This window comes from Macrotis lagotis, chromosome 1, assembly GCF_037893015.1.
Source record: "Macrotis lagotis isolate mMagLag1 chromosome 1, bilby.v1.9.chrom.fasta, whole genome shotgun sequence".
NCBI classification, from domain to species: Eukaryota; Metazoa; Chordata; class Mammalia; order Peramelemorphia; family Peramelidae; genus Macrotis; species Macrotis lagotis.
Window position 1 is genome coordinate 913,037,567 of NC_133658.1, and position 18,403 is coordinate 913,055,969.

The 18,403-nt window shown below is 40.4% G+C and overlaps 1 protein-coding gene across 1 annotated transcript in view; it reads right to left on the reverse strand.

Moving 5' to 3' along the window:
- LOC141509768 (uncharacterized) overlaps positions 1-18,157 on the reverse strand; it is a 42,796-nt gene extending 24,639 nt beyond the window's left edge. Inside the window, exons 1-5 of the mRNA XM_074219555.1 lie at positions 18,077-18,157; positions 16,793-16,872; positions 13,157-13,283; positions 12,569-12,664; positions 6,074-7,255 (exon numbers count right to left, since the gene is read on the reverse strand). Of these exons, the coding sequence (XP_074075656.1) occupies positions 6,074-7,255; positions 12,569-12,664; positions 13,157-13,283; positions 16,793-16,831 (1,444 nt within the window). The 5' untranslated portion in view covers positions 16,832-16,872; positions 18,077-18,157. The remainder of the gene's footprint in view (positions 1-6,073; positions 7,256-12,568; positions 12,665-13,156; positions 13,284-16,792; positions 16,873-18,076) is intronic.
- Positions 18,158-18,403: the final 246 nt, after the last annotated feature.

Genomic DNA, 18,403 nt, shown 5'->3' on the forward strand with positions numbered 1-18,403 from the left:
CCAGCAACTGCAGGCAGGACTCAAAATTCAATAAATCTAGGAGCTTTTTAATGAATTAAATTTTGACCAAATATAGCAGGCAAATGATGTTATAAATATCCAAATGCCTTGGCAGAAAAAAGGTTCCCCTCCCCTGCTTTAAAGAAAAAAATTTAAGAGTCAAATCAGGGCAGATTTGCCGATCTACATCTTGGGGATTTGGGCATGGACCATGACTGGGTATCCAACTTCCCTTTACTGGTGTTCATGAGGGAGTTAAGGGCTAAAATTCATTAGGGTGTAGACTTCTTTTTGGGACCTTTGTAGAAGCAAGGGAATGGGAATCTGTGCTTCCCCATCCCATCTAGGGTCACCATAATATGGGGTTCAAAATTGTCCATTCTAGAAGAAAAGCCACTGAGACAGAGTGCTAAGCCATTAACCTTTATTAAAGGGACTAGATCCCTTCAGTGAATGGGATCTCAGAGAGTTCTCATGATCTGTAATGCCTTCTTCCTCCTAGGTCTTGGTTTTATAGTGGTTGATGCACAGGTGATACTGAAGGAACAGTAAAATACAGAGCTTCATTGATTGATAGATCTTGACCTTGATCTTCCAGATACATATTCACAAAAAAAGAATCCCATTGGCTGACAAACCAGCTGCTGAGTAAACCTTGGCTGTTCTATCTTAACCTTTCAGGAGATCCAAGATGACCAGTAGATCAATGGACTGGGCTGATAAACAGATGTCAAAACATCTACATGGACCCATGGCCACAGACTGGCAAACAGGGTCAGTTATTGGCCATCTTACCATATTGGGCAATAGAGGGATGATAAGGGATGGAGGGAGCAATGAAACTGTCTGGGGTAACTTTCCCAATCATTAAGTCATTTCCATCACACTGGGCTTGGTCAAATCAACAAGGAAAAATAAAGGCAGAGGTCCTCTAGTGACCTTCCTAAAGATTAAGCATGTGGGAGCAGCTAGGCGGCATAGTGGATAAAGCACCGGCCCTGGAGCCAGGAGTACCTGGGTTCAAATTCGGTCTCAGACACTTAATAATTGCCTAGCTGTGTGGCCTTGGGCAAGCCACTTAACCCTGTTTGCCTTGCAAAAATAAAAAAAAACCTAAAAAAAATTAAGCATGTGAACATACAATCTTTAGTTCATAGCTCTGGGGTCTAACGTAAAGAACTTATAATGATTACCCCTATGGTATATCAAACTGACAACAAAGGTTGGAATAAAATAGGGGTCCAATTAATCATCTATCACAACTCTACCATCAATGAATGGATAAGAATTAAGCCACTATTTAAAAGGGTGGCCAGAAATGCAGTGTCCTTAGGAGAAAGCCAGATCCCAAGTGAGTGCCAAAAGATGGAAGGAATAAGAAAGAGAAATATTTAAGATGCAAGTAAGTTAATTATGAGTTGAGTGTCCTAGAGAGAATAATAGAATGTCTGGGAGATGTGGAATGATCATTTGGGGAAGGGCAAAGTGCATCGATATGGAAGAGGAGGAAAGAAACAGTTAAGGTAGATGGGAGAAATGGAAATGTACAGTATTTGAAGATAGGGAACAAACTAAAGAGCATATCTGACTTGCAAATATCCCAAACAAGAGAAAGACAAGAAATACAATCACCAAGGACAGAAGAAATAAATAACTAGGTTTAGAGCTTATGTGGCAGAATCAATGTCCTAACCTTTGAGATCATCCTCCAAACTTGATTGGCTCAGAAGAAGTCAGATTATTAGAATCACCTCCTCATCACCTGATTATAAAATAGCCATGAGAAGCACCTGGCTGGCAAAAGTGAAAGGCAACATGGGGAGTTTGGGTCAGGTGAATCAATTCTAGATTTCCTTAACACCTACACTGTTGAATATCCACCTCCTATGTATGGCTAAGTAAATTTTTTTTTTAGGTTTTTGCAAGGCAAACGGGGTTAAGTGGCTTGCCCAAGGCCACACAGCCAGGTAATTATGAAGTGTCTAGGGCTGGATTTGAACTCAGGTATCCACTGCACCACCTAGTCACCCCTAAATCTCCTTTTCTTAACTGTTGAATGAGTGTCTCATTTTGTTCTATTTTCAGAACTAAGGAGACTGGCCCCAGTCAGGCCAGGTCTATAGTAGCTTCTTTGTTTTGTTTTGTTAAAGAGAAACTTATGGAGTAAATAAAAATAATTAGGGAAGATCAAGATATTTTAAAAGTACACGTGAGGATAAAGATACAAATGGAATTTATTTTATTTTCAAGGCAATGGGGTTGTGTCTTACCCAAGGCCACACAGTTAGGTCATTAAGTGTCTGAGGTCACATTTGAACTCAGGTCTTCCTGACTACAAGACTGATGCACTATCCACTGCACCATCTGGCTGTCCCTACAAATGGAATTTAAAGAAATTGAAGTAAAGATAGAGGGAAAAGAATTGAAATATCACAGACTAAAAATGTCATATTCCTTCCTATAGGTAACGTGTGGGACAAAACCATAGAGTTAAAAGATGGTAAAAATGGGGAGTTAAAAATGGGATGATATAATCCATAGGAAAACAAAGAATCAATCAACATTTATTAAAGATAGCAAAATGAAGGGTCTGAAAACAAAGGAGAGGATTCCAATGAAAATAAATTCCTTAGGCAAAGTGCTTTTTCTTAACTATTCCACTATACTTTGGCTGAATCTCAACATTGTTACAAAGCTTACACTCATCATTCCTTGGAATTACCAAAAAAAAAACCCCATGTTTTTAAATGATTTATTGCATATTTAATGTTAATAATGAAACCTGCTTTACAGCTATGTGCATTTAAGTTTTTTTCAGTGCACAAAATGACCTAACTTTCCAATATGCCCTCTAAAAGGAATTCTTTTGTTCATTCTCATTTGCTTTTCCTATTGCCAGATTGTTAGGGTATACTCTACTCTGCTTCAGCTTTTTTTTTGCTTTGCATTATTTAGTTTTCATTTCACTTCTTTGAATAATTGTATTACAAGGTGTAAATCAAATACCAATCCTGTTCAGGATGCCAATTCTAAATCAAATCAAATTAATCATGCTGATAACAAGTCCTAGAGATTTTAGCCTCAGACAAATCCTGCTAGGTACATCAACTGTAAAGCAGGAGTTCTGGAGGTCTTTCTCCTTACCTGGGGTCTGTTTTGCTTGGTTCTTTATTCACAGAGACCAAAGGAATGCTAAAGAGGTTTGGAGAGATTTATGCCATTTTATTGTACTGCCTTGGTGGTGGGAGACTGCAGGATCAAATCAACACATAAATCTATTTGCAAAGTCCAGGTTGGGATCTGTTTCCCAAATTCCTCGTCCTCTCCTTGTCTGGCATGGTCCATGGCTGCCTGTCCATTGTCCACCACTGCACTGCAAGCAAGCCCTAACCACAAGCTCCTGTCCCCTCTCTGCAAGCAACTAGCCTCGAGTTATAGACACCTAGAACAAAGCCAGTCAAGTCTGTAGACTTACCATCAAGTATAAATGACTTATATAATGTTAATCACTTCCATGCTCAAATAAGGACTGTATGTCTGGCCTTGTATCCAGTCAAGCTGGACCACTATGATGGAGAATGGTTTATGCCAGACACAAAGTAGTGTATAGTTTATTTGAAGCAGATATAATTTATTTGAAGCAGGGCCTGGAGCCAGGAAGACCCGAGTTCAAATCTGTCTCATTTACTACCTTGGGCAAGTTACTTAATCTTGTTTGCCTAGTCCACTGGAGAAGGAAATGGCAAACTACTCCAGTATCTTTGCCAAGAAAACACTGTATGGAGTCATGAAGAGTCAGACATGATGAACAATTTATTTAAATATTATTCTACCGTAGGACACTTTACATTCCCATTATAAAGGAGCAGTTATAAGTAAAAATTTCCCAAAAGATACATTTTGAAATTTCTGACAACTGTCATGGCATGTGGAAAATAAAGAAAATATTAAGTCAAAGGGTCCAATTGTATTTGTAACTTACCTCATGCAAATTGCCCTCCATAAAAAACATTCAGCAATATGCCATTTTTCCATAACCCTGCCCAGCAGAGTTACATTTTTTTGGGGGGGGTGAGGGCCGCTAGGTGGCACAGTGGATAGAACACTGGCCTTGGAGTCAGGAGGGCTGGAGTTAGAATCCAGTCTCAGATGCTTGCCACTTAACTGGCTCTGTGATCATGGGTAAGTCACTTAACAACCCCAATTGCCTCACATTTGGGGCCATCTCCACTTGTCCCGATTTATAACCCGCCATTGGATCCAAATGACTCTAGAGGAGAAAGTGAGGCTGGTGACTTAGCATAGCTCCCCCTTCCCCCCCAAATTCAATTCACCTGCTTGTCAGGTGAATTCATGTCTTGGTCTTCTTTAAGAATAAAGACAAACAACAATATTATTGCTTTTTTTTTTTTGCCAATTTAAGACAGTATGAATACTGTTTCCAATTCTTTAATGATTAACTTTTTCCTTTTCAGAAAATGCCTCTTCATATTCTTTGACCATCTATCCACTGTTACATGTACATTTTAGGTGTAAATTTCTTATCTGTTATGTTTTTCAATTTTCTTAGTCTTCCTTTTTTTGGTTCTGTCTGTGGAATGCAAAAAATTGGAAGACCAATACCTTTTTTTTTTTTCATTTTCTTCTTTCTGGGTAGTTATTTTCTGGAACTCACTGTAACACTCCCATCAATGATTCCTTTTATTTCAGTCATTACAGTTTTACATTTGTCCCAACATAGGTCATATATTTATTTCTAGATAGGCTGTCAAATATTTAATGAATTTTGTTCTCATGAATGGAGTATGTGTATATATGTGTCTCTCTTGATCTCCACTACTAGAAAAGAGTCAATGCAGTTGGTTCAGTGCTTAGGGCACTGGCCCTGGAGTCAGGAAGACCTGAGTTCAAGTCCAGCCTCAGTCACTTGATACTTACTTAGCTGTGTGACCTTAGACAAGTCACTTAACCCCATTGCCTTACCAAAACAAAACTAAAAAAATGGGCTATCCTGTAACTTTGCTGACTCCACATATTGTTTCCAGCATTCTTTTAGTTCCAAGTTGGATTTCTTATGTATGTTACTATGCTATTTGCAAAGAATGCAATTTTGACTTCTTCATTTTCAAGTTAATTCCCCTAATCTACTTTTTAAAACTTGCTAGAGTGATGAGCTAGATGGCATGGTGGATAGATCACCAGCCCTGGAGTCAGGAGAACCTGAGTTCAAATTTGACCTCAGACACTTAATACTTACTTAGCTGTGTGGCCTTGGGCCAGTCACTTAACCCCGTTGCCTAGCAAAAGAAAAACCAAAAACAAAACTTACTAGAACTTCCAATACAATGCCAAATAAAAGTAGTGAGAATTTTGTTTTGTAGCTGTTCTTATCATGTGTGCTTCTTGTTAGCTTATGATGGCCCTTGAATTAAAATACTTTTATTTCAATGTACCTTTACATTAATTTTCCCAGTCTATCTAGGTACAAAAATACTCAATAAAATGAGTTAATCGCATATAACACAATAAAAATGCTCTTGCTAAGAAGTCTTAAATCACCTGAGATCTTTTTCAACTCTCAAAACACTGATATCAAATGGCTCAGCATCAGAAATGGATATGGTTATATCAGTGGAAATAACAGTAAAGAAACTGCATTACCATCTGCCTTGCTGTTTCACCCTAATAATCACTGGGGCTTTTTCATCTGACTGGCACCCGAAACTTTATAGATATGTTTGCCTTCCTCACAGAAGATAAGCTTCTGGAGAACAGGAATTGTCTTGATTTTCTATTTGTAACCTCCTTCCTCTCCTGAAACAGTGATTTACCCGTAGAAAATGCTTAAATGCTTTTTCACTCCCTTATTCATTTATTTATATCAAATAAGGCAATAACTCTAGTGGAAGTCTTTTCCCCCATCAAGTACAATCAATGGTTTTCTCTAAGGGGTGAGTTCTCTGATGTAGACGAAGGTAAGATTTCCGACTGAAAACTTTCCCACAAGCATTACATTCAAAGGGCTTCACTGTAGCATGAATTTTCTCATGTTCAGTAAGATTTCCCCTCTGGCTGAAGGATTTCCCACATTCCTTACATTTAAAGGGTTTCTCTCCAGTATGAATTCTTTGATGTTTAGTAAGGTGTCCTCTTTGGCTGAAGGACTTCCCACATTCATGACATTCAAAGGGTTTCTCTCCTGTATGAATTCTCTTATGATCAACAAGGTGTCCACTACGGCTATAGGATTTCCCACATTCATTACATTCAAAGGGCTTCTCTCCAGTATGAATTCTCTGATGAAGAGTAAGGCAAAAGTTGTTACTAAGAGACTTTCCACATTCATGACATTCAAAGGGTTTCTCCCCAGTATGAATTCTCTTATGTTCAGTAAGCTGTCCACTCCAGCAAAAGGATTTCCCACATTCATGACATTCAAAGGGTTTTTCTCCAGTATGAACTCTCTTATGTTCAGTAAGGTGTCCACTCCGGCTAAAGGATTTCCCACAGTCAATACACACAAAAGGTTTTTCTCCAGTATGAATTCTCTTATGTTCTGTAAGATGTGCACTGCGGCTAAAAGATTTCCCACATTCATTACATTCAAATGGTTTTTCTCCAGTATGAGTTCTCTTATGCTCAGTGAGGTTTCCTCTCTGACTGAAGGTTTTCCCACATTCATTGCAAGGAAAGGGTTTCTCAGCAGTATGAATTTTCTTAATATTTGTAAAGGATGAGTTGTTTCTAAAGACTTTCTGAAATTTGTTACTGTTGGATGTTTTTTCCTCAACATAATTTCCATGATATTGATTAAGACCTGAATGATAACCAAATGACTTCCTACATTGATTATATTTGCAAATCTTCTCAAAAATAACTTCATGATGTTTAATTTGGTCTGAATATTGCTTCAAGTTTTCTAGAGGTTTATCACAATTATGCAGTCTTCTTTCTGTATCAGCTTGCTGTTGGACAAAAAGGACTGGTCCCAGGCTAAAGTTTGTTTCACATGTATGACATTCATCAACATTAAACTGAGTAGAACCTTTTCTGGGAGTGACTGTCACTTGACAGGGCTGTCTTTCCTGGTAATGCTTTTGCTGATTTAATTTGAGATTGCATTCCCAGACTTCTGCTAGCTTGGATATCCAGGGACCATTATTCTTGCATCCTTCCTCAAAGGACCGTCCCACAGAAATGTTCTGTGTTGAAGGTGACTCCATGGTTTCACAACCAATTTCCCAACTAATGGACTCTGAAAGAAAGAAAAAAAGGTCAATACTAATTTTATTTTGTGCTGAGAGAAAGGAAAACTACATTTTTAGATTGCCTCCTCTAAAAAAGGAAAATGATTTAACATGTAAAATACAAACAATAAATGGTGAGAGAAAAAACAAAATTCCAGATATGTGAGAAGATAGTAACAGCACCTAGAAGCTAAGACAAAATTAATTACACTTAAAAGGAGCTGAAAGAATATGTTGACGCCATCAAAGAATAACTGTTGTTAATTTTTGGGAAAAATGACACAATTTACAGAATGAAGAACAAGTTAATTTAGGAAAGATAATTAAGTCTAACATCAATTGTTGACAAAATTCTGGCATGCATTAGCAAATATATATGTGTGTGTGTATATATATATATATGTATATATATATATATATATATATATATACATATATATATATATATGTTATGCGAGTATATGTGTGTTTTAGAAAAATTTTCCAAGGACTCAATAACAATAAATACTTCAAAAAGATCCTCAGTTTCTTAAATGATTAGATTTCTAAACTGGCTGATCATGTGGCTATCATTTATCTAAATTTCAGGCAAGTTTTTTACCTAGTCTTTCAATAAGTTTTTGTTTTTGTTTTTTGTTTTTAGGATTTTTCAAGGCAAATGGGGTTAAGTGGCTTGCCCAAGGCCACACAGCTAGGTAATTATTAAGTGTCTGAGTTCGGATTTGAACTCAGGTACTCCTGACTCCAGGGCCAGTGCTCTATCCACTGTGCCACCTGGCTAGCTGCCCCTTCAATAAGGTTTTGAAGAAGACAAAAAAACCAAACCAACAACTGGGTAAGTTAATAGTACAAGTAGTTAGTGAGCTTAATCACTTTATCCTTCACTTATTTGACTGTGCTCAGTTTCCACAGCAGTCCCTCCCCATTGGAGACTGGACCACACCATTTTTCTTCAAGAGGAATCTTTCCTCTGCTTTTCCTATGACTGACTGCCCTAATCTCCAGTAGAATTATTTTCCTCTACCCATAACTTGGACAGTGGCCCAAGACCTCTCTTGCCCCTGTAAGCTCCCTAGGTTGGGAGTTCCAAATACTTTGCTGAAATAGTAAAAACTGCAGCTTATCTCCCCAAGCTATGCTTTCAAAAGGGCTTTTGAAGGATACCAATGGGATTCTTTAGAAGAAGATAAAGGCATGTGGCCTATCCAGGCACCTCAATACTCTCCAAATGGTTTCACTGCCCAGAAAATGTCTCTTCCAAAGTTTCTAGCCCAAGGACATTATTCCTCTATGCACAATTCTGGGGACTCCTTCCAGCCCATTCTGTCACGCTGTATGAGATGAGGCAGCATCCATAAAAGGGAGGTTAAAAATTCTGCTCTCTAGGTGCCATAGTTAAGGAAGGCTAATGATAAGCAAGGATGTATACAGAGGAGAGAGCTAAGAATGATCAAGACAAGCCCTTAGGAGGAACATGAGAGCCGTTTCCTGGGTCTTCAAGGCTGTCCCTTGGAGGAGGGCTGAGGCTTGTTCTGCTTGATTCCAGGTTGTAGAGCAGGCCCAAAGAGTGCAAGTCACAAAGGAAATATAAGCCATGAAGGACCAAAGCTGTCAAAAGTCACAGAAAGGCTTTGATCTGAGATTGGAGAAAAGAACCCTGTTTAGATAGAAGATAAGTAGACACCAACATGTCGGTGAATCATTTTAATCATGTTGCAGCGATTTGTCCATTTCCTTCTCCAATTCATTTTACAGATGAGAAAGCTGAGGCACATGGAGTCAAGTGGCTTGTCCAGGGTCACCCATATGGTTCAGAGTCTGAGGCCAGATCTGACCTGGGAAAGGCATCTTCTTGGCTCCCAACCCAATGTTCTCCGTACTTTGTTGCTATCTCATGGAAAACTATGGGGAAAAGCCTGACACTTGGAATGAGAAAGACTCCACTCAAAAATTCACGGAGTTGCCCCTGATATGCTTGCAGATATCATCAAAAAGATTTTCAAGCAAAAAATGGATCAATAACGAAGAAAACTGCCTGAGCATCACCCACTAGCTACACACCTCAGAGAATATCTACAGTGAAAGAAAAATAATGGTGAGATGCCCAAGAGGAGACAATTTTTTTTAAATGAACAAAGGGTAAAAATCCATGGCTTTAGTCACATATTCAAAGGTCCAAAGTTTAGAAAACAAGGAAGAACTAGTGGTCTAGGAGGGAAATTTGATCTCCTAGGTGTTATAAGAGACTAAGTTGGATGAAAGCCGTGACAACTGTAACAATGGGTGGGTAGAAATCATTAAAACGATGAAAGAACAATGTTGTGGACCCAGGGCCAGATTTGGTGTCAAAAAGGGGTGAGCAGCTAAGTGGCACAGTACACAGAGCACTGGCCCTGGAGTCAGAAGAGCCCAAGTTTGGATCCAGCCTGAGACACTGTTGAGTCCCAGTTCAGACGTCATAAGTTGAGTCCCTTTCTGGACTCCCTTATCTTTCCCCAGGCAAGCGCTGAAGGGGCAGGAGACAAGGAAGACAAGTTTCTCCCTATACACCAAAGTCTATAGTCTTCCTATAAACCAGTGCTTAATTATTCTTCCCATTCCCTTAATCCACTCACACTCCTGTGGCACTTAGTAAAACAAGGCTCTGGTGCTCAAAGACACCAGGTGAAGATAATTTACAGTGCTCCCACACACAACAGTCCCTAACAAGACACTTAATAATTGCCTGGCTGTGTGACCTTTGTCAAGTCACTTAACCCTATTGCCTTAAATAAATAAATGAATAAATAAATAAATGAATTGGATGCTTTTTTGGTTCCTACTGACTACCTGTATGAGCTTGGGTAAGTTGCTTAAACCTCCCTGGGCCTTGGTTTCCTCATCTGTAAAAATAGGTATAGGCTCCTTATGGCTTTAAATAGATGATCCTACAATATACAGGTAAAGGGAGAGTGAAATAACAATCCAAGTCAATAAGGTAGGTGAGAAAGCAAAGGATGAAGAAGACAGAAGTGCAATGTAGAACATCTGAATGAAGATCAAAAGAGAGAAGATCAGAAAAGGTTTTCTTATTAGGTTACAGACCATCTGAACCCAAAGAACAGATGAGGAGACTGGGAGACATCTCACAAATCTGCTAAAGTGGCGTCACATAATAGCAGTTGACCTTTAATTGTCCAGACATCTACTGGTGTCTTCATTCTGCCAATAACACTGCAGATAATTTCAGCCTTCAAAAGGTGAGGAAGCAACATGGAATAATTTCATTACAGATACAATTCTCACTAACAGGAAAGAACTGCTGCTTGTGTGGAAATGATGGAAAGATTGAAGAGGGGAGATATAATCACTCTCTCTTAGAGTTTGTGATAAAGAAAGAGAAGAAAGTTAGGCCAAGTCTGACTAAAACTCTATTTTTGGGTCTGTTTGGTTTTTTATCTTTTTGCAAGGCAAAGGGGTTAAGTGGCTTGCCCAAGACCACACAGTTAGGTAATTATTAAACGTCTGAAGCCAGATTTGAACTTAGGTACTCCTGACTCCAGGGCTGATGCTCTATCCACTGCGCCACCTAGCTGCCCTAAAATTCTATTTTTGGAAAACACATTTCAAAGGATTCAAGGGAAAGATAGGGCCTAAACTTGATGGGGAAGATAAAGAGGGTAATGATTCCAATAAGGAAAATGAGTTATTTTTAAATAATATGCTTAGATGAATAGGGAACTCAGCAACCAACTTAAGATGGAAGCAAGGTCTGGTACCAAAGGCTGAATATACTATAAAAACACAAAACACAGCACAGTCTTGTCAAAATGTTGTGAGGAATGTTAAAGCTCTGAAACAATCGACTGTTAAGAGAAGCTTAGCACAATAAAACTAATGTAGATTTTTTCTTCCCTGAACTTCTATTCAGTAAGCATCTTCTACTGGTGGAAGGGTTAAGATTGCTGTGGAGGGCAGGAGACTGATAAGAGAGATAGCCAAGTTGCTCAAGGTTTATTTTATATTCACTTTTTTCTGAGAAGGAAAACCAACTTTTCATTGAAAATGATAAAATAAAAAGACCTAGAAAATAAATTTCTTGCAGTATCTTTGGCACTAATTTAATAATAAAAACTTGCATGGTTTTGCCAATCAAAAATGCCCTAAATAAGATGTGTGTGTACATCAACTTTGCTCTCCTGCACCCTCTGGCCAAATTGGATTAGTTGCCATCTGAACCACCTGGTTTTGCCTTGCTGCTGACCCCTTCAGCATTGCCATCTGCCCTGCTGCTGACCCCTCAAGACCATTGACATTGCCTCTTGCCCTACAACTGACCCCTACAGAATACCAGGCTGTCACTATAGCTGAATTCTGCTATATACAATCTCCCCATTTAGAATATGGACTCTTTTACAGCAGAGCATAAATATGATTTATTTTTACCTTCAATTTAGTACAATGCTTTGCATATACTAAGCCATTAAAAATATTTTCATTTATTTGTTCGTTCATTCATTCGTTCTTTCATTCATTCATGTGGGATAATGTAGAGAGCCTCTGTTTGGGTACTATTGAAGAAATGACTCCTGAGAAATAATCCCTATCAGGTCTAAGGTTCTATGATTCTGAGGAAAATATTTTACAAACTGTAAAATGATTAATTTGTGCTATCTAGTAATATATTATGGAAATCAAAACTGACTTGCAAGAGCAATTTCCATAGAATGCTGAAACTGAAAGCCAGATTGTAAGATTTTAACATAAGAATGGGATTTGAAGAGACGGAGAAGGTTGGTATAGATTATATGTCTGAAGAGTCTGACAATGTGAAGAATGAAACAAATTGGAAGGCAGCTTAAAAAAACAACAACCCAGAAATATCAAAGAACAATTGAAAAAATAAGGGAAAAATATACATATATTCATATCACATATTATATATGAATAATTATGCTCAAAATATATGTTTAAAAACTAAGTAACATATGTGAAAGCAGAAGGAAAGGAAAATTTAGCAAGTTTAAGGATTCAAGAAGAGAAGAATAATATAGGAGAGGGTGGGAAAGAATGGGACCTGGCGTAAAGGTGAGAGTTACAAGAAATGCACAGGACAAGGAATAATAACTGTAAGGCTTAAGTTCCAACAACCTTTTGGGGGGTCCATTTCCACATATAAAACATTGGGGAGTTGGACAAGATGCTACTTATGGCCTCTTCTGGATCCACCATTCTGCAAGTCTACAAGTAATGGTTGCTGGAAGACTGAGGACAAGGGAGAGCCCCCAGTCCACTAATGATCCTTGCAACGACTCTGAACAGCCTAGTTTTCATTCACTTACCTGGACAGGTATCTCTTGGGTCTTTTCTTTCCAACATCCATGATATGACTCCTCTCTCCAAATGGGAGATCACCTCTGGTTTGGAAACTGGAAGCCCTATTCATTGGGAAAGAAGTGGGAAAGTGCACTGAACAGGGTCATCTCAGCATTCAGTCCTAGACCCCTTCCTCTTTGGGAATAAAAGATCCAGAAATAATAATAAATACCCAAGAAATAAGTAAAGGTGGGTCACAGTGAATTTGTCCTCAAAAAACTTAATAATCCTTGATATGAAGATGGGAATTTTTTATATCTCTAATTCTCTGCTCTGGTGCTTTAGTAAGGAACCTTTGACCTGGAGGAACAAATAATGGGACATGTGCAGCCTCAGGGATGTTACCATGAAGCTCCTAATTACTCAGTTATATAAAAAAAAGACTTTTCACCTAGAAGTAAGAAGCAGAAGCAACTTCTCTTAATCTGAAATGGTCTGAGAATTTTAAATCAAAGTCAGCTAAGTATTTTAGATCCTGCCACAGAGCTTCTAGCCAAGTGAATGAGCAAAGACATTCCAATGCAGATTCAGAGATGGAGAAAAGTGGCCCTCACCCAAGGAGATCAGGTTCCTGTAGTTCTCCAGCATCACATCCCTATACAATTCCTTCTGAGCAAGGTTCAGTCGTTCCCACTCATCCTGGGTAAAGTCCACAGTCACATCTTTGAATGTCACTGATTCCTGAAACAATAAACACACATTCCTGTTCATCCAAGGATCTTGGGAATACAAGAAGTCAATCAGTTGTATACGGTATGGTTTCCAGAATACTTAGGATTCTGGATATTTTTAGTCAAGTATCTTCTGAAAGTCAATGTATTTAACTTAACTCAAACTTGCTAGCATGTTGATGATTCTGCTCTATTAATGGTACCCTATACACAGGCATCCCAACCAAATCCTATATTTTCCATTAATTTGAACAGTAAGAGCCAACCCTCTATTAGTTTTCCTCCACTAAATCCTTACTGTTAAAGAAAGATAAAACTGTAAAGTGCTGTCTTTCCAAAGCCACAGCTCTGAAGAAGGATCCCCAAGTCCTTTCATAGTAACAGAGGTCCCAAAGGGCTTTAGAGATAACGAAAAAAAAAATCACACCAGATGAAACATACTTGAGCAGAGGGAAGGTTCCATTTAATTCTTCCTCTTCCTTCTAAAGGTTGAATCTTAGTAGAATATGCAGCAGGATATCAAAGTTAAACCTGCATAGCAAGAAAAGAAATCCCTACTCCCCACTAAAATGTCTTTCATTCTCTTCTCTGAGAGACAGGCCCATTAGGAGATGGATAACTCCTAGCTCAAAAAAGAAAGAGTTTTCTGCATCATAGGAATGAGGAGATCAGGCTGGTGGTAATTCAAGCTGGCAGATATGGAAGGAGGTGGAAATTGTCTTATACTAGCAATGCATCCAATCTCTTGTTACTTTCCTTCAGTTCATATATACAGGATGGGACGAAAGATGTGAGATCATTTGAAAGGTCATTCATCTTAATATCATGGAATATATCATCATGTTGAGGACATTACATTCTGGGGGTGGCTAGGTGGCACAGTGCATAGAGCATTGGCCCTGGAGTCAGGAGGACCTGAGTTCAAATCCAGCCTCAGACACTTAATTAATTACCTAGTTGTGTGGCCTTGGGCAAGCCACTTAACCCCATTGCCTAGCAAAAACCTAAAAGAAAAAAGTATGTAATGGGGGTAAGTAGCCTTGGGAAAAAGAAACCTAGACTAGCATTTTTTAAATTTTTTTAGCATTCTTGAGAAAAGATTTCATTGATGCAGTTTGCTTTAATCACAGCCATTTCCCACAAGAATAATTCAGAGTGATATCAGATGTAGTAGTACTCTTTGTTTGTAGTTTATCGCTTTTCTCCCATGAGAAAGGATCATAGATTTAAAGGAAAGGACCTTAGTGGGTCATCCAGGTTAACTTCCTCCTCATTTTACATTTGAAGAAACTAAGACCCAGAAAAACTACATGACTTTGTCCAAGGATGCACAGCCATGATTTGAATCAAGTCCTCTGACTTTTGAATTCAATACTGCTAATGACAAAATAAAATTCCATTCTATTCCTGCTCCAAAGAGTGATCATTAATTCCTCAATGGACAGACTTTGTGATTTTATCTCTCAAAGTGCTACTATGAGCAGTCTGTGATACTTTCTCTTGACTTCATGTGGGCTGTGCTAAGTAGGAGGGCCACCAGAAAAGGCAGAGACACTTCTCTAATGAGGAGACAACAGGTAAGACATGTGCCTCCTCTCAGGTCCAGTTTATCTCCCAATCTGGATCCAGGTGACTGTTATCACCATCACCCAGGACATTCTCTTCCTTGCATGGCTCCACTCCCGCCTCATACTAGGGAACTTAAGCCTGTAAATGGAGGCCCTGACTTCTCTGTTCCTTTGCTCCAGGCCCATGACTGTCCATTCACTTTACCTTATCTGATCCTACATCACCCAAAAAGGATCTCCAGTGTTGTTGGTCTGAATCATGTGTTCCACCATTTGTCTCTTACTCTCTGGGCAGGTTTTCAGTCCCTTCAGGAGCTATGCTGCCTTCCTTTAGTTTTTATGTGACAGTCATTTTTGGATCCCCGCCCCTATCACATACTTAAAAAAAATTTATTTATTTAAGGCAATGGGGTTAAGAGATTTGCCCAAGATTTCACAGCTAGGTAATTATTATGTATCTGAGGTTGGATTTAAACTCAGGTCCTCCTGACTTCAGGGCTAGTGCTCTATCCACTGTACCACCTAGCTGCCCCTACCCCATTACATACTTTTAATGAATAATGCATAACCACTACCCTCCTTCACTACATTCCCACATTGCTCAGTCAGGTCTGACTCTGTGGTCTCATTTGGAGTTTTCCTGGCAAAGATCCTGGAGTGGTCTGCTATTTCCTTCTCAAACTTGTTTTACAGAGGAGGCAACTGAGGCAAATAGGGTTAAGTGACTTGCCCAGGGTCATACCCACAACTAAATGTCTGAGGCAAGATTTGAACTCAGGAAGAAGAGCCTTCCTGACTCTAGGTCTGGCACTCTGTGAACCTAGTGGCCCTTTTCTTCCTTAACTCATTACAATTTAGCTTCAGAGCTAATGCCTAAGGCTCATTGTCTTAGATACTGTCTTCAAATCAATCTATTCCTACCTCTTTCATAGTTCCCCTCCTACATTTGCCCACAACAAGCCCTTTTGTTCCCTGTGGCCAAGGATCTAATCTTTGCAGAAGTGTAAATGAATACCCCAGGAGTATTCTCCATGGTTTTCCACAATCTGGGTTTACCCCCAGCCAATGCATCTTCTGCTAAACTACCAAATATGAGTTATCTGCTAAACTAATCCTGTCCTGCCACAGATAACCTGCTAACTCATTCTAACTTAATCATACATGCTTCATGTGCAAATTCACATGAATAGCTTTCTTTTTTCAAACACCTCTGCCAACTCATCTCACTGCTTTAAAAAAGGAGGGGAAAGGAAAAGGTAGAAAAATGTTTATTACCCTGAGGGAGAGACAGAGGACTGCATGTACCAGGCAGATTGGGTTGCCACCATCACCTTGGTCACCATCGACCCTCAGATGCTGGTAGAACCAGCCTGGTACCTGAATCCAAAAGCCTTAGGAAAAGCAATGTTTCCAGTCCAGTGTTCATTGCCATCATTCTGTAACCTGGTCATTGCTCCCTCAGGGGCTATAGCCCCAGATGCTGAAGACCCAGTTACCAAAATCTTGGCACTATCAAATGGTTCAATATTACAAACTGAGAATTGCTATCATCAGGAGAAATTATGGTAAAGGAAGAGGCATGACCAGTTCACCTGAGGATCTTAAGACCTTGACAACTGACTAGCAGGTGTATTGTCTTTCACTTTAGGATGTAAGCTCCCTGAGAACTTTTACTTTTCTATTCTAATCTACTGTTTTGCATGTAGTAAGTCCTCCTTCTTTCATTCACTATCTTTCTAGGGAAGCTGACATGTTCTTGTTCAAAATGACAATGATCTGTCTTTTGAATGGCTACGATACCTATCCCAACCATGAGGATACAGTAGACTAGAATGCCTTTGTGAGCGAGGACAAACACTAGGCCCCAGTCTCTTGGTAACAGCAAATGAGAAATGAAAGTCTTCTTTTTTGAGAATCTGGTCAATTAAAGAAGGACAAAACTCCAACTCACCTGGCACTTGGCTGTTAGAATCACAGGGACCTCTTCCATACTTCTTCCTTTTAGAAGAACAAATCCTTCAAATGACAGATCTGTGAAAGAGAAAAGAAGCTTGAGAAAAACCAGACACAACAGACTCATAGATTTAGAGCTGACAGGAGCTGTAGAGACATTTTAGTAGAACCCCTTCATTTTATAGACAAGGAAACTGAGATCCAGGGAGATAAAAATGACTTGTCCAAGGTCACAGCACTTATAAGCAAACAAAGCAAGATTTGAGTCCAGGTCTTCTGACTCCAATCTAGTCCCTTTAAATGCTTATACTTCAAATTTCTAGAGAAAACAATGACTGGATCACAGATTTCAGTTAGAAGGAACTTCAGGAAAAATGGTCTTCTAGGGTCTTCAGAGATTAAATGATTTGACCCAAGTCATATAGACAGTAAGCAGAAAGGCTAGGCTTCAAATATCTAGCTCCTACTCATGCACCACCCTACAGCCTGTAGGAATCCATATATCACCGACTCAGGATGAAAAATAGTCACAACTTTTCTGCTTGGAAGGGATGAAGATATAAGTTGCTGAAGGGTGGCCACAGACCATCAGTCTGGCTCATGTCCTTCTCTGGGGGCAGAGGTTCAGCCCAAAGCAGCAGCCATGGAAAGGTATCTCACTGAGACTTCTTCAGACTCCAAATGGAGCCTGAGAAGCAGGGAATGGACCTGGGGCCAGGCTTATCTGCCAGGAGGGATCTTTCCATCCATCCATCCATCGCATCCATCCATCATCCATCCATGGTCCATCCATCCCCCATCCATCCATCCCCCATCCATCATCCATCCATCCCCCATCCATCATCCATCCATCCCCCATCATGCATCCCTCCATCCCCCATCCATCCATCCCCCATCCATCATCCATCCCCCATCATCCATCCCTCCATCCCCCATCCATCCATCCATCCATCCCCCATCCATCCACATCCATCCATCCACCCTAGAGGAGGAATTTTGAAATTCGGAGTCTGAATGGGGAAAAGAGTTGTTGCAGAAGGAAGTGGAGGAGAGAGAGGGAGAAAAGGGGCAAGAGGAGAAGTGGCAGAGAAGGAAGGCCTGATGGGGGAAGGGCAGTGAGAAGCGGGGAAAGTTGGGTGGTTAAGGCTGGGCTCCTCTGAGCGGCCTCTGTTCCCTCTGAGGCCCAACGAGGGGCGCAGGGGCAGGAGGAGACGAGGCCTGGCCAGGAGCCGAGTTCAAGTCCGGCTCGCAGCCCTCCTCGGGGCCCGCCGCCCGCACCCACCTGCGCGGGCACTGGAGAAGCGCCACCAGAGCCCAGGCCTTAGGCAGGGGAGGGGCGGACGGCGCTTCTCCTGAGCGGGGGCCGCTTTTCGCCTGTCTCAGGCTCCCCAGGGCCCGGCTGCGGCGGCGGCTCAAGCTTTTGACTGACTGACTGGCCGGTCCGCTTTCGGGGGGCCCGGCGCCTCAGGGTGACTGCGGAGGGGGAGGGGGAGACCCCCGAAGGAACCAATAGAAGAGGAGGAGGGAACGGAAGTCCCGCCCAGGTGACGCGTGTTTCCGGAAACATTCACACCCCCCGCCGGTCAGGCGTCAGTTTCTGTGGCAACCG